Raw genomic sequence first — 17148 nt, forward strand, 5'->3', positions numbered from 1 at the left:
CTTTCCTCTTTGGGGGAGTGAGATGCAGCCTGTACCCAGGAGCCCATGGTTAACTCAATACTGTTGTGCAATTTGAAATGTTTGGGCCTTCATCAAATCAAGCCACATGAATTTATTGTTGTAGTTTTAGAGCCTAAATCATTGTAACAGAACACATTTCTTTTACCAATCCATACAAAAAAAAAAAAAAAAGCCTAAAAGAACATTAACACTGTCTTGTTAACGCACATATATTAAGAAGAAACCCAGATTAATATTATACAAGTCTCTCCTGAGTGCAAATTGCTACAGTTTGTGGAAAACATACAAGAGCGAAGCTTCATGCAAATGTGAGGAAAGAAAACATTACATCATACAATGTATAGAGAAAAATTGGGACAATCTTTTACATTATATTTTTTAACACTACCACTGCAGCTGCGCGTTGAACCATTACACATTTGAATCTATAAAAATGCTACAAAGAATAATTTACAGGCCTCTGAGAAATGCAGTATCGCAGAAAAGGCCGGGTCCTTACAGCCAATTAATCACTGTAATCATGTTTAGACGTCATAAACTATATCTGGTGCCAGAGTTGATAATAGAAATGTGGATATACTTCACCTTATCATATACACCCACTGGCTACTTTATTGGGCGCTTGAACAAACTACTGCAATATAACACAGCAGTTCCACCATGAAGTCTACTTTTACAAGGTTATAATTTCACAGCTTTGTTGAAACTGTCAGAAACAGCGATATCTGTATGTTTATTTTTGAGGTCATTGTGGGTGGTGGAATCATACTGGAAGGCATTAAATTAAGCAGTATAGCAGTATATGTTTCTAAGTTTCAACAAAACAAAACAAAACAAAAAAAAAACAAGAATTGATTTTTTAAGAGTAGAATTCATGGCAGATGTGCCGTTATGTTTAGCATTAGATTGTAAAGTTGTACCTAATAAAGTGGTCAGTGAGTGTACGTGTGAATAGCAATATTAAACAGTCTCTGCAGTGTTTGGTGTCAGTGATACAAGAGTATACAAAAGAGAAAAAACATTCAGCTCACTTGTTGATACTAGCAGTAGGATGAGTTATCTCCATGTCAGGAGTCTTATCTTGGCAGGACATCATACATGATACGGACAGATCATAAAGAATAAGACACAGTATAAGTGCACGTTACACCCAGTGTGGGCTGTGTTTGGAGGAGGACACCCCGCAAGGAAGAGAGTACGTTATCTTACTGATAACTAGATTTTTAACAGCACTGTGAGTGGTAGCACTCTGTTTAGTCAAGATTTCATCTTCTGGACTCTTATCAGAAGCGCTAGAGCTTCGACTCTCTCCTGTGTCTTGTTGGTGAGATGAGGACAACAAGGACTGCAGGGCCGAGTGAAGCTCGTCTTGTGCTGCCATGACGCTCTGAGTGCAGGGAAGCTGCGGGGACCGCGCCAATGCCCCCTCCTTGGACAGACTCATGATTAGCTCATTGACAGCTTTAGCAGTGGAGGAGACCAGTTCCCTGCAGCTGCTGAGGGTGAAGTCTCCGTCTTTTCCTGGAAGAAGTATGAATGGAGTTAGATTGGAGAAGTGACACCTACGAAAACAAAAACTGTCTGAGATATTATTCATGTTGAACTCACCATCAAACCAAAGTCTACATTATTCTAAGTATAATAAGTATTACGGTATTTTCATTTTATTTTATTTTACTAAAATGAAAAGGCTATTACAGGAATAACAGTTAAAAGCTAGTTTAAAATACAAGTCAGCATTTTAAGCAATATTACATAATTATATAGGTGCCAAAGCTCAAATAAAACACCCAATAAACCCACGTGTTACAGCTTAACAGTTCATTAAGCATACTGATGAACTGACAGAGCAAGGCAGTTATAAAGCAATTTAGCCGTGAAACATATTTAATAATTTGTTTTTTAACGCTGATATAAATAAATGGTAGTAACTTTGTTTTTACAATGATCTCTTTATGAAGTTTTTACTATTGACCTCGACATTGTTCCTGCAGTTGCCTTTTATTTTATTTTATTTTATTTTATTATATTGTAACTTATTTAGAAAATCATCTTAAAGGCTAGTCGAGCTGACTTTGACTATACTCTTCTAATGCTTGTGAATTCGCCAATCCAAGTCACTCTGGAAAACACTTGCTAAACTATGGGCTATGTGAAAATCTCAAACCTTGCAAGGCAGCAGAGAGAGAGGAATGCAGCTGTCTGACTGCCTGGTTCAGCTGGAACAGTTTGGTCGATGTATTCCTCAGTCTCTGCAAATGGGAAGCAGAGGCCTCCTCCTCCCCTTCCTCCACCTCTTCTAGGTCAGACTCTCTCTCCTATTTGAAAACATGAACACACCCTAAAAAATGAATCCAAGACCAAGTACTACATGTATTGCAGCCAACAATTACAAAACTAAAATGTAGGAATACACAGTTTGTTTATATACTAGGTTGTCTGCCACTGAATAGCCCTGATGTAGTTTCACGGCAGTCAAGAACCTCGCTCGAAGTAAACTAAACAGTAACTGAGTTATTCATCAAACTGTCTTAACCTAACAATCCATGTCAACATCATTTTTTTCAGCTATTTTCAAGTTTACCAGGATCTTGTCCATCCTGGCTCTATATGTAGCCTAAAGCCATGTAAACGATTCCACAGATGTACAGTATGCCAGTACATGCACATAGTTGTAAATGATGTCACTGTTTGAACGGAGATTCCATGGTGACGTGTCCTTTCCTATGACATAAACCTAATGGCCTCCCGCCCAGTCCACAGTAGTGGAGCAGAAAATGTTAATGCACCATGTCATTCACTCCAGCACCGTTCTGTATACAAGCCGACTTCTTTTACATTTGAAAACTCTTTGTTTAAATAGAATCACCCAGCTAAAAATCTGACTTACTTTTAAGAGCTGCATAGCATACAGTTCAACACAACTTGATTAAATAAAGGACAACCCCAGTTACAGCACACACTCATACTGTAAATGTGTTTACATTCCCAGGCATGCACAAGTGTGCAAGTCCTGTGTTAAATACTTTATTCAGAAATCACCATGACATAGCTGCTTCCACCTAGCAGATTTATTTCACTACAATAACACAGCAAAATGTCCCTTTGCCCATATGTGTCGGTGATTGGTTCGAACAAAATCACTGCTAGTTTGTGCGGCTAAGATAATCAGCTAAGCAAACGAGCCCGTTAGCTGTGACTGATGCCACTTAATTCCTCACATTCATTATCTGAATGATCATCAAGGGGCAAGTGCTGAGAGATAAGCTTAGAGGTCACAGAGCTTTACAGGAGCAATAACGGCTGAGTGGCGTCTTTAACGCTGCTGCTGTGGGGATGAGTATTAGTCTTAAACTTTAAAGCCTGTGTCAAGATACAAGACTGTTTTTAACCTTTAAATACCCAGGAGAACTTTGCATGTTTCTTTTCTTTCAGCCATCGTTTAGCTTTTGGAATTAGGCTATAAGTACGTAGATAATGCAATTAACCAAATTATTCATTCTGAACATTGTTTGTTTCAGTGTTTTTACATAGAATTAAAGGATGGGTTCACAGGACAAGTCTGTCTTAAAACACAGGTCAGGATCCCATAGAAAAAAAAGGATCCCTCATACAGATGCAAAAATCCATCAGGCGCACTCAGCGCAAAAATGTATCTAAAGACAATGTAACTTGCTTTAGCCTTCTAAACAAGGTACATTAAATGTAGTTTAATCAATACTGTATTTGGAGTTCTGGCTTTTTCAGTAAAATTACACCCTTGTGTTATTTTCCAGCCTTTTTTTCCCAGAATCACTATAGTTGTTAGCCATTTGTGCTGCTAAAACTTACCATGATATGGCAGTGCATGTAGTTCTGCAAAGCACGAGCTAAGTCAAGTGTCTTGGATTTAAGGCTTTGTAGGACCTGTAAGTGAGCACAGATTATCAATGATAGCACCTCTGTCAGCATCTTTACAGAAATCTAAATATCAACACAAAATCTACTTAAAAATTGCTATTGTCAAAAGATGATTTAAATACCACATTCTATTAATAAAGACGGGTGAAATACATTTCATAAAAGGATTGTGACATCTTACTGTATTCCTAGGATAGGCTAGCTGGGCCTCTCTTAGCATTTCCCTGGTGATGGTGAGATTCTCCTCCAATAGAGATCGGATGCCTTTATTGGTCCCTTTTAGCAGATACAAGACCATCGATGGCTAAGAAGAATCAGTAATCACAGAATAGCATAAATCAAAACTTTATGATCATAGTATTGTGTGAACAAGATAAGCAGTGCATTTTAGAGTGTAGAAATAAATGTGCCAGTTTGCTCCCAGTCATCAGAAACTGTAGCGACAAAGTTTCTAAAAGACGTCAAACCTAATTTGGCATTTCTATACTTATGACATTACATACACTAATATCAATAAATGTATAAAATTGACAATATGTTATGTTTTTTTGTGTTTATTGATGGGCTGTTTTTCCACTACATTTCCCAGAGGGACCTGTGGTCGTACAGCATGATCACTAATTGTAAATAAAAAAATCAAACATGCTGTTCTCTAATTGAGCTCAGTAATCTCTTGATACCTTCCTTGCTTCAAGACCCACATAGCAAATATTCCATTTTTGTGGTACTGTTGAGTGGGGACTTGATTACAATGGACCCCAGAGTCTTACCAGAGGTAATAGCTGCTGCTGTATCAACGGTAGCGTTACCTTGCCTCCAGCTTGAACACCCAGCTCAATAGCATTTAGCTGCATGCCTGTCACTGCTGCCAGATGGCCGAGTGCAAGCAATGCTGCATCCAGGCACTGGCTGCTTTTCCTTCGTGCCTCAGTCACCATTGACGTGATCTCAGATTCACAACCCTGGGTGCGGAGAAAATTATAATTTTACTAAACATCATGTCAACACAAACCAACTGACAAAACCATGTAATTAAAATGGATTTAATAGAGAATCAATGAAACCATGCCAAAAACACCACTGACACAGTCTGAGGGGACACTGCTAGATAAATTAAAACTAGTGAATGTGAAAACCCAAAAGTGGGAGGGATAAAATTGTGCGTTTAGGTGCTGAGGCTGGTAAAGGATTTTATTTTCCATATATTCATAGTCTGTTTGGGGCTCAAGGTTGAAAATTCCCTCTGCTTGGCCATTTCCATAGACAGAGCTCAAACAGCTCAGAGCTAAGACCCGCCAATCAATGCTCTGCATTTTGATTAGGCACCCCTTCTCTAAACTATGCCAAATTGAAAAAATTTAATCTTAGATTTTACAGTTATTAATGTACTGCAAAGGTCATAAAAGCAGAATATGTCACTGCATAGTCACTATGACAATGTTTGCTTAAACCTGAATGAGCAGCTGAAAAAATCCTCCCATCTTCTTGACTTGGGTCTTGAGTTCATCGGCGATGGCGTAGAGCAGGCCAGAGGAGGGTTTGATGCTGGCCAACCACTGCATGGTAACAAACACTGCACTCTCTATGGATGTGGTGGCCTTAACCAGCTGGTTCTGGGCTACCGAGTTACACACAAATACTGCAGGAGAAAATTTAATATTAACTGTTTGGTCCAAATACAGTGGTATTCTGAAATATTGAATGCATGACTCAAATCAGAAAAAAATACCGCCAAAAAAAGCCCACCGAGAAGTGTTTTCAAAAGTTATATCTATCCTGAAAGACCACTTTAGGTCCACAGACAAAGTCTCACCATTTTCCTGGCTGTCCTCATCCAAGCTGTCGTACAGTTCAGATATCGTTTGAACCGCAGCATAGACTAGGTTCAGATCTGAGGCCAATCTGTCTGCTATGCTCTCCTCTGTTCCACTACAGGCCCGCAAACGGGCCACTGATAGACCAATCAGCTCCTTGCAGATGCCAGGCATTGCAGAGACGGTGCTGCTGGAATGGGTGGAGGGAGGTTTAGCTGCACCCATCAAACCTGCGAGAAACACAGTGGTGGGTGGTGTAATTTGCAAGTATGAACTAATTAAACATTGTTTTTATAGCAAGCTGTCAAAATGTTAATTGGTCATAATGTACTGTAACTTAGTCATTGTTAGAAATTGCAAATGACCTGACAACGGCTATTCGATATGCGGGTCAAAACTCTTTGATCAGTTCCTTACCAGCAGATTTTGAGGAGCCAGTGTTGAGGCTCTGGATTGGATGGACCCGGATTTCATAAAGACGCCCTGATATTCTTCTGCTCTTCAACAAACTTCTGCTCCTGATGCCATACAAACAGAAGCAAAACTTAGTACTATGACAGCATTTTAAAATAGTATTTATGTTCTCACTTGCAATAATGTGGTGACCTATAATGTTTTAAAACGAATTTCACATGTTCAACCTTTGCAAAAGCCATTGGAGTCATAGCAGGTCAAATCTGTCTGTAGGTTTGTTGTTCCAGTACTTTATAAAAATGAGCCACTGGTACTGTTTGTACTGCCAGTCACCTTTTCCATTTCTGTGGATTATGTTATGTTGTCATGAGGGCACTGGCATTCACACAGTGCATCTTTGAGAGGCTTTGGACATTGTTACAGTAATTTGATTTTAAATGTAAATAATAAAACAGTGTTAATACAATTTAAACTTTAGAGTAAAAGGCTTAACTCAGTTCAGCAGGAGAGTAAACCTCACTTAATATGAGAGGAGTTGCAGTAATGATGTTTAGGCATGGGTTTAATGGACTCACTGGAGAAAAGGTATGAGGAAATCACAGACCCTACACTAAGTCCCATCTGGCTGGATCTGATGGTAGTTCATCAACACTATACATACATTTAACACAACGCATTGTTTTGATTAAAGGAGCATGACAGCTGTCATAGACCCACATACAATAAAATATTGTCCATGTAATCCCTGGGCATTGTTTAAAGACAGTATGGAATGCATATAGGACACTTTGCTGTTAACACATTTAACAAAACTGTACAAATATACAGTAAAATGCGTCAAATGTTAATGATGGAAAGGAGGAAAGCTAGAAGCTGGATAACTACCTTCGACGAGAGAAAGAGGACGTGGAAGCAGAAGAGGTCGATATATCTTGTTCCCACTCATCATCAGGGTCATAAAACACCTCGTCATCTTTACAGGTCGAATCTCCCTATGGAGAGTAAACTACAGTCTCATTAACTGAACTTAATGAGAAGAGCACAGGAATGTGAGGCAGCAACACTAAACAACATGAAACAACCCATTCTGAACTGTAAATAAGGTCAAACAAATAGGAATGATGTTATGTGATGATGCCAAACTCTGGATATGTAGAATGAGTAAGAAACACCCTGCACATGCCAAAACCTACGATAAAGTCATCATTAAATGGCCCATATTGCTACGTCCCTGGAACACAACAATATTGGTTTATATTATTTTCACATTGTTTATGTGTTTTAAGATAAAAAAAGAATAATTTAATCCAAAAGTGATGACTGTAAAAACAGAACTGATTGAAGGCGAACCTGTTCGAGTTCCCTCATGGCAGCCATGTTGTTCTGGAACTTGTCCAGGCTCCAGAACGTGGAAATCCCGAGCTTTGTATTTTGAACCCGTACCTGCAGCAAACCACCTTGCTCGTGATCGTCAGAGCTTTCATGTCTACAACAGCAGGAGAATCAAGTAAGGATGCACCAAATCTGATTCATGCAGGTAAACTTGAAACAAAGTTGTAACTAACAGACAGCCTCACAATAAAATAAAATATAAAAAATAAACATTATATTAAAGTTTGAATAAGATAAACAAGCTGTTAAAGCACAAACATTTCCAATGTTAATCAATGTGGTTCAGAAAATCACTAAAATATTTGTTAATAATAGGCTGATATTGATTTAAGTTCTTTCATACCTGCTAAAGACTGTGTTTTTCTTTAGTTTAGCACTAATCTTATTGGCTTCCTCAATCATCAAGGACAACTTCATAGCATCCCACTGTGGAGTAACTGCAATTTGGAAATGAAACACATAAATTTCACTGCAACCAACACTCACTGGTAAAATATTGTCTGAGTCAGATGCTCTTGTATTTCAGCCTAATGTAGCGACATGTAAAGGGAAAAAGAAGAGCAAGAAAACTTATTTTATATTTATTTATTTGCCATGAAAGATTTTGCTATTGGACATCACACACATAATAGATTGCAGTTTAGTAAGACTGAAATTCTTAGTTTTCCACTGGCGCCTAGTGCTTGAACAAGTGGGGGTTGTTGGATTTTCTATACATTTCTGTATACAATTATATTTTGTATAAGGTCTTAAACACTGTAAAGTGCTTTGTGATGACTTCTGTTGTGATTTGGAGCTGTACAAATAAAATTGAATTGAATTACTATGCAATGTATAGTTTTAATAGTTGTAGCCACCTCAAAATAAATTATTGGATTTGATATCAATTGGCCCGTACAGGTTAATTTTTTAATAGCAGGACCTGGAAAACACTCAAATGAAATAAAAGGGCATAACTTAGAAGGACATGCCCCACCTGTCCCTTTATACTGGATAATGTGACTTGTTAGCATAGTTTCTGGTGCCAGTATCTACTTGACTTGAAACTTATCTTACCATTTCTGGGAGTGTGATTTTCCCTTAAAGCTCTTTTCTTCTGCATCTCCTCTAGCTCTCTGCTGATCTTTCTTTTCTCTGCCTCCAAGGCATCAACAATCCTCGCTTGACACACATGGTGTTCCTCCATTGCCTGGAGTGAATCAGGATAATGTACGCAATATTAACCAGCAGTCAAAACATTTTGCCTAAAGCTAAGTTCCAGCATGACTCCAAACACTTCAAGTGGCCATCAGTTAAACATAAATTTTAGATCAGCAGAAATGATGAATGAGATCCTCACATTTCCTGCAGACTGACCTCTGAGGATACATAAAAATAAAAAATGCTGAGAGCTGAAATAAGTTCTGTTTAGATGTGTGTTCTTTTAGATATTGCAGCTCTATCACCTCTGGCCAAGTCCTAAGTGCTTAATATAGTTGTTCCAAATGAAAAACAGTGTAAGCTCCTCAGTGTGAAGGCAATAAATCAGACCTGGGTGAATGAGAATTTTTAATATTTCAATGTTTGCCGAAACACCCTGATAGCATAATAAAGGGGAACAGAGCAATTTAACATTGTCATGAGCTACTGTGTGCTTACCTGGGCCTCCATGTGCAGGCGGAGGCGTTTCTTGTGAGTGTCCACCTCTTGTTCCAGCTCCAGCTTGGCTATCTTCAGCTCTTCCATCTGGCTGGCCACCCTCTGCTGGTCTAACTCCTGCTGACGCTTCCGCTTACTTTCTTCATTCTGGAAAAATTTGAGCTTGGCATTATTCAGTATTCGATGCACCAGCTGACAGGGCATAATGATATAGAGGTTCATAACACCACACACACACACAACAAGAACTGTTTGCTGGCTCTGAAATGGTGCGATATAGTACCAGAGGTTTATGAAAATCATTATTATTAATTTAAGTCTATACTTTTCTCTATTGGGTAACATTTTATGTAAACAGACTTCGAAAAACAGCAGCAGTACTATAGCTAAAAAGGTCTAAAATGTCAACACTGCACCAGGACAGTATAAAAAGTGCACTAGTTAGAACTGTGGTGAGACAGGGGACACAGTTTAATGCAAAAGTACCAATTCTTTCTCCAGGGCTCGGATCTTGTCCTCATAAAGAGCCTTCTGATCAGATAGTTCCTTCTGGGCCACCTCCTTCGCCATCTGGATTCCCTGCATCATCTCCTCTTTTGCCTTCAAGTGGGCTTCTTCAATTTCAGCTTCCAGTCTAGGACACATAAAATCTGTTTAAAGGAGAATTCTTCTTCTCTTCTCTTCACAAAAAGACTTCTTATGCACTTACTGAGCTCTTTGAGCTGCAAGCAACTCATTTTTGGCAAATTCAAAGTCTTTGTGACCATCGCCCGCGCATGTCCAGGATGACACACGCTTCCCAGACTGCACCTCTGCTGGATGGTTGAAGCGAAAGTAGTGATCGCCACCTAAAATCACCCTGTCTCCCTAGAACACACATAGAACGGTAAAATTGATTCCTAAAGTTGATAAACTGCTCAATGTTTTAGAACAAATTAGAGAAAACAAGCCATTCTACAAATCTTACTACACGTTATTCTATATGTAGGCATCATCTCATTCTGATGTACTTACGTGGTGGAGGACAGTGGGTTCAGAGATGAGGGTTCCATTAACAAAGGTTTTGGCATTTTCTTTAGGAGTGATGCTGACAGTACCGTGTATGTTGGATATGACACTAAAAAAACATAAATAAAAGACTATAAATATATATACACATTTGATTGAGCTGGAAAATGTTTTTACAGTTATTACTTGCGTTTTGGCAACACAACATGCATTTGTTTTTACCAGTGTTGGTCAGCTATGAGGGCTCCTGTAAGCTGGATGTCGTGTGTGGACCCAGACTTGAGTTTGCCCACTGTGGTTTGACCCTCTTTGATCATGTAAAGAAGCATCTCAGACAGCTGGGGATCCTCATTCAGATTGACCAGGTTGGGAAGACGGTTGTCCACTTTGAATGTCACACCTACTTTCTGAGGAAATACAGAGCAAGAATGTTTTGGACAGCTGATGACAGAGCTTCTTTCACTCGCTTTAGGTCCTAATCTGAAATATAGAGTTGTCAGAGTAACCACACACGAATATCATTACTGCTCTTTTCATTAGTTTGACTCTTTGGGTCAGTGATTTTTTTGCACTGTTGTAAACTGTATGACACCCTTGACACTTAAAATGAAAATAAACTAAATGTTGTAACCAGACCCGTCTTGCTCAGAACAAATTACCTGCAACTCCTTGGTCTCTTCACGTTTGCGAATTTCAGCTTGTTCCAGTTTCTCTCTCCATGCCCTACCAAAACATTAAATGAAACACATATACAGAAAATTACCTCTAAGTGTAATCTTTGTATGTTAGTCACTGAACTTGAATCATATGATGCAACATGATGTGTTTTACAGAAATATAATTACTGTGATACAGATAAAAACATGAAATCTAAAAAAGTGTTTTCACCCACTACTAATAACAAATATGAAAAATCCCTTCTGTAAAATGTGTAAACCTGCTATAGCTTTCACTTTGACCTCTTCCAAAAGGAGACTGACTGCATCAGATGAATTCAATTTAGACTTTGGTTATGATTTCAGGAACACTGACCTGTTGGCCTCGACCATTTCTTTTTCTTGCTGACAGAGTTTGTTCTTCAGGCCGACAATCTCCTGCTGGAACAGCCTAACTCTCTCTGGTTCGATGCCCTGAGAGCTCATCTGTGCTGCTCGCAGCTTCTCCACCTCTGCCTTCAGCTCTGAAACACATAAGAGTATTGGTCCACTTTTATTTTTTTTTATAGCTAAATATATGTAGCAGTTTTGAGCAAATATAAACTTAAATTGGTACCAGTTTAATGTACATAAAGGTCCTGATGGGTTAATTTAAGAGACCACTTTAACAGAGTGCATAGAAGTAGTTCGATTATAGCAGTAAACTGGCCAACAGTGTCACTTTAATGGATAATTTATTGAGCAACATTGACCTGATTTGTAATGCTTGGGTCATATTCACTTTGAATATCTCACACTGACAGATGATGTAAGAAAAATGCCACAGCAAGAGCTCCCCTTAGTGCTAAAAATGTCAAACAGCAGCATAATCATCTCATGAAAAATAATACTTGCGTGACAGTTAGCCACCATGTGCGGCTGACAGTGCATAAATATGGCCTGAAGGCAAGGTTAGGGCCAGGACTTAATTGAACTGGGTAGTGCCTAAGCTGTTGACGGATAGATGTGAAGACAGGAGGGTATGTAGGAGAGGAGAGAGAAAGGAGATCAAGAGCAAGCCTCAAACAGAAAGACAGGCATTCACATACAGATCAAAAACATACAGATAACGACAGGGAGACAGAAACAAGAGAGCAGATGATGAAGGAGCTAATGGACAGACAGACAAGTGAAGAGTTGAAAAGAGCTGGGAAATATGCACGTAATTAATCTGTTGGTGATAGAGGAATCGTTAGTAAGTATGCACTGCTGGTTTGAAACATGTTTTGCTCTGTGAATCTACAGTATTTCAGTATATAAAACCCAAGTTTAGAGTCATGAACCCTGCTGATAACAAATAATAAAATATAATCCAGAGTTCAATGAAGTCCAACATACTTTTTTTTTTATTTTTATTTGGATTATTTTGACAGACTGACCTCTGATGAGCTTGGCACTGGTGTCCTCATTGACCTTGGCCACATTTATGATTGTGCGGGCCTGCTGGGCGTAGCGCAGAGTGCTTAGACTTTCCTCCACATTGCTGCCTGCTGGACTCAAAGTGGCAATCATAGCCGTCTTGGAGTTTCCACCAAGGCTTTCTTTCAACAGCCTGTAGGAAAATAAATTTAGGTCAAGATCATGCATCTAAAATGGAAATACAGGAATCTGCTCAATGATTGCTAGTTGAATAACATGGAAAAAAATACTTTGGGGGTGTCTATTCAGGTATACAATTTCTATATGAGCCCAGTTTTTAAATAAGAATCTATTCTGCATTTAAGTAATAATAGTAATAATATTGTGTGTTTTCATATGCAGTGGAAATCTGTCTAAGCATATATCACATACAACTTTAATATTTAGTATCAAGATGTGGAGGAATTTAAAGTTTCTTAGAAAACAGACAAACGAAAAGAGCTTTTACAATTTAACACTGTTTAGCAAAACATCACTATGTGTACAAGCATGTCAATCTCTCACCATGTAAGGACAGACTCTCTGTACGGTATGAAGACCTTTTTCCTGCTAAGTGCCTGTTCAGACAGGGCTGAGATGACCTTTCCGAGGGTAAGCAGGGATTTGTTGATGCTAGCACCCTCCTAGGAAAAGTATCAGTAACAGTAAAATACCTTATTTTGAATAAGTGTACACATAAATGCAATTATGAACATAGGTGCAAGTCCACACCAAAGGTCTCATAATGACACATACCATTTAATATGCTTATATAATGTATGAATGTGTATGTACCCTCAGTCTGTCTCCACTTGTTTGGGCTGAGTTACAGCGTTCGCTGCCAGCCAGGTCCACCAGGTTGATCCTGCTGGTGATGCTGTGGTCATGTTCCTCACCCTCCACAAACTCTGTCTGCAGACACAAATACACACCAACAACCTGATTAGACGTGTGTGATTTTACACAACAGCCCAAACTAACGAGCGCGTCTCTGAACACTAATTATTGCACAAGCAAATGTAATATATTTTTAGGAGTTTGCTGTGTGTATGTGACATCAAAAATAGACAGTGTTGACCAGTATTAGCAAGAGAGATCTATATGGGCTTCTAAATTTCCCCTACTGTTTGATGTTTCTTCTGTTAAAGGGAGTTTTCTTCTTCTTATTGTTGCCTAGCGTTTGCTCAAAGAAGATCTGTCTTGTTTTTTCCAGATAATTCTGTAAGGTGATCTGAACACTAATACAGTTAAGTCAACAGGCCATACCTTAGTCTGGGTCATAACAAGTGTGAAGACAGAGTGAGATCTGGAGCTCTTGTCATTCATTCCTGTAGCTGCTGTGGCCCTCTGCTTGTTGCCGAGCTCCAGCCAACCCTAAAAGAGAAGAATGTGTTAAGAAATCCTCATTTAATATTAGCAGAATATTTTTTTTCCACACTACACTTTCAATGTGTATAATTCGAGCTCAGCGCTCATCTCTATGGTTCTACATTACTCTTTACATTATTGTTTAGTTCAACATGGTCTCTACTATACTCAACACAGAACCTTGATTTGCTCATTTATTCCCAGGTGTTCTTAAGAGCTTTAGCAAAAAACAGAAGAAGAAGAAAAAAAAAAATCTTGACAGCAGTTTCAACCTACCTGAATATCGGTGTAAGAGCTCACAACATTCCTGTGAGGAAACAACAAAATGAGCAGGGCAAAACACGCCATTCAAGAATGTTCTTTATATGAAGAGTAATAAAGCAGAAGTGACAAAGAATATTCTTACGCAGAGAGCTCAGCAACATAGGGACCATGGACTGGATGCTCCCTCACCCTCAGCTGAATACACACATTAAATAGATTTTATTTTCGACAAATTCAAATGTATATTAATACATTATGTAACTTATATACATTTTAGAAAAATGGCACATTATCAAACATATGCTCTTGAATTTTGCTGAATATAGAGGAACTTTGCATTCTCAACTGACATCAAGTCTGGCATTTGTATTAACTGCCATCAACAATTCCACAATAATATATTTTCATTTTAAAAACTAAACCCCATATACCAGGATTCAATAATCTATGGAGTATATTTTAATTGGTTGGAAACTACTTACAGGCATCTTTCTTTGGTTCGGCTCATCTCTGGTCACCAGGAGATCATGGATCTTCTCGTTGTATACTTCAAAGTAGCTCATCTCTACATGACATTTGACCTGAAATATAATAACTCAAATGATGATGGTGAATTCTGTAGGTGTTGAACACACCTGTCTTTTAATCACAGGAGCTTTTATCTAGAGAAAAAGTGTAGCCTGTACATTGTTTCAGTGATACCATCTCTGGAAAGAAAAGTACATTTAAGTAATTTGGCAGACGCTTTTATCCTAAGCGACTTATAAGTGAGGTACAAGGTACAAAGTCAGGCAGGTCTTGCCTAAGGACCCCTACTAGATGTAGGCCGCATAGAGGACGGCGATCTTATCACCACACTATCCAGCTGCAACTAAATCAAGAGGAACAATGTTACCAACAAAACATTATGTGACATTTTACCTCTTCACATTCAATGGAGGCCAGTCTGGAAAAAAGCTCCCTGCAGAACCGCGGGATAACACCTGCCTCTTCTCCAAAGCCCATCATACTGCCCAAAAAAAGAAAAAAAAAAACTATTAAAATAAAATAAAATAAAAAACCCACAACCAAAACAGCAGGCACATTTAAGAGTGGAAAATTGAGGAAAGGAATGAGCTGAAACAATTACTCACGTGTATGACTTCCCAGACCCTGTTTGACCATAAGCAAACAAGCAGGTGTTGAATCCTTCAAAGGCCCTCAGTAGCAGAGGTTTGGCCAGTTTCTCGTAAACCGTCTGCTGGCTGGCAAAGGTAGAATCATTCTCATGCACAGAGCAGAAAGAGAAGTCATAATTGAAGGAATAAGTCTGTTTGGTCTCCGGATGCTGGACAACAGTCTCCTGGCCGTTCATGAAGATGACCTGCAATGTCTTCTCTGCTTTCTCCCTATCAACGGAGAAGAAATGGAAATGGAAAATGGCATTTTTGCTTGAAATGTATTTGAATGGTTTCAAAATAGTTTACTGTTTTATACTGATATATGTGCATGCTATTTTCTGTGAGCTGTTTCCCCTAAAACAGCACATCTCCACTTGTTTAGTGCCAAATAAGAGTGGCCGAATGGCATAGGATGAGAGAATGAGAAGGATCCTAAGCAACCTGGCTGTACCTGCATGCTGACATCAACTACTCCATTACACACCTGGCATTGAAAGGACGGACACGGACTGCTACAGTCACAGCACTGTCTTCCATTGTAAAGGAGTGCTGCTGCTGCTGCTGCTTCAGAGGTTCAGGCAGGTGGGACACAGGCTGCTCGACAGGTGCTGGAGCAGGAGTGCAGGTTCTGGCCTGGATCAGGTCTCCCTTGTGGATCGAGCTGGAGGTCTTTTTCACCTGCAGGGCAGCGCTTTGCTTGTGCACACCTGCGGACGCCTTGCTGAGCCGAGGAGCTGCAACAGGTTTAGAGACGTCCGCTTGCTGTACTCGAGATTTAGGCCTTTCCAGACTTGCGGATTTCACTGCCACTTGTCTGGGTACCTCTTTCCCTGCCAGTCTCTCGAACACTTCTCTCTTGGCTGCGATTTTCTCAAACGGGGTCTTCCTCGTAGGGGTTTTAAAGGTTTGGGCCTGGTCCTCTAAAGGCTTCCCTGTGGAGAAAGACGACAGCTTCTTGCTTTGGGCCAGCCTCCCTTGGGATTCCACATGGTCCCCAGTTTCTCTGGCTTTGCTCTTAGAGGCCGTTTCTTTTAAACTCACAGACCTGAATAAAACAGGTGTCCTGCCGTTGGGTTCACTGAGAACTTTCGGTGTGGGCTGCAGCCCGGTCCCGCTGCCTCCACGCTGTCTAGAAACGCTTTTATCCATTGATGGAGTCCTGGTCCTGCGCTGCAGGGTCAGCCTCACCTCCGGAGCTGGCGTTGTGATCTGACTGCGTTCAGCCATGCTTTTCTCGCCGGTTTCTGCCCCGGTCTTCCTCCTCGACCTCCTCTGCAAGGTGAGTCTCCCCCGGTAAGGAGTCTGCTGCCCGCTGCCGCTTTTTGCCGCCGCAGAAATGACATAGGTTCTGTTTACATGTCTGCTTTTACCAGATGACCTGCGCTCGTCACACGCAGAGTCCTCCGATGTTAGCTCACTTTTACCCAGAGTTGTGTCTGCTTCTTTTCGTCCTGTTAGACGCTCTCTGCCCGGAGTCTTGGACGTTGATGTTAACACTAGATTGTCATAATAAGCGGTGTGTTTCCTCGCTTGTACACTAAATAACGACATGACAGCCGGCTGCTAAAAACGTTAGCGTACGCTTAACGTTACGTTACTTAACTTATCTAACGGCAACTCCGGTTGCGCTAACTTACTTAAAACTGTACACTACATAAAAACGGTGTAATACGAATGTCTTGGTATGGTAATTAAAAGCAGATAAATATCCATTGTAATAAAATGAGTTGTATCCAAGCGAAAATAGCTGTTGTTGTTGTTGTTCTTTCGCCTCAATCGCTTCCGCCTTCGCCCGCTTCAATTTCAAATCGTCCACGCCAGTCGCAGCTGATTGGTTGAATATCTCGGAACTGGCTACGTCACTTCCTGGTTGAGGCACGCAGTTCCAGCTGACTGACGCAGGGGGGAACCCGATCCAAGTCAGGATGAAGAGCCCTACATGGGGCTGCTGATGGTTTCCCCTTCTAAAATTAGCATTATGCCGTTAGAAATGACGCAAAGGCGACAGTTTAAACAAACACAAACTCTGAGTCATTTGACTGAGTTTATGACAAGAAGTTTAAACAACTACTTCAA

General features: G+C 39.9%; 1 protein-coding gene across 1 annotated transcript; it reads right to left on the minus strand.

The window, feature by feature from the left end:
* Positions 1-106: 106 nt before the first annotated feature.
* kif14 (kinesin family member 14) lies at positions 107-16623 on the minus strand. The gene is made up of 29 exons (XM_026345989.1): positions 15557-16623; positions 15046-15300; positions 14834-14921; positions 14395-14493; positions 14055-14107; positions 13925-13955; positions 13547-13654; positions 13076-13192; positions 12806-12924; positions 12262-12434; positions 11220-11367; positions 10847-10910; positions 10410-10594; positions 10194-10296; positions 9889-10046; positions 9666-9813; positions 9180-9326; positions 8598-8730; positions 7885-7978; positions 7500-7635; positions 7035-7141; positions 6153-6253; positions 5735-5965; positions 5373-5560; positions 4731-4883; positions 4103-4225; positions 3853-3927; positions 2189-2339; positions 107-1542 (listed from the first exon to the last, which is right to left on the minus strand). The coding sequence occupies exons 1-29, from the start codon at positions 16621-16623 to the stop codon at positions 1166-1168; spliced, it is 4932 nt and encodes a 1643-aa protein (XP_026201774.1). The 3' UTR covers positions 107-1165.
* Positions 16624-17148: the final 525 nt, after the last annotated feature.

Source organism: Anabas testudineus, chromosome 4, assembly GCF_900324465.2.
Source record: "Anabas testudineus chromosome 4, fAnaTes1.2, whole genome shotgun sequence".
Lineage (NCBI taxonomy): Eukaryota > Metazoa > Chordata > Actinopteri > Anabantiformes > Anabantidae > Anabas > Anabas testudineus.

Bases quoted from the DNA above. Each gene is read 5' to 3' on its own strand.
- kif14 (XM_026345989.1), bottom strand. From the start codon at position 16,623: ATGTCGTTATTTAGTGTACAAGCGAGGAAACACACCGCTTATTATGAC. The intron at 12,925-13,075 runs GTACATACACAT...TACTTTTCCTAG, and splicing joins CAAGTGGAGACAGACTGAGG to GAGGGTGCTAGCATCAACAA. The intron at 10,297-10,409 runs GTAAAAACAAAT...ATGTTTTTTTAG, and splicing joins CTCATAGCTGACCAACACTG to TGTCATATCCAACATACACG.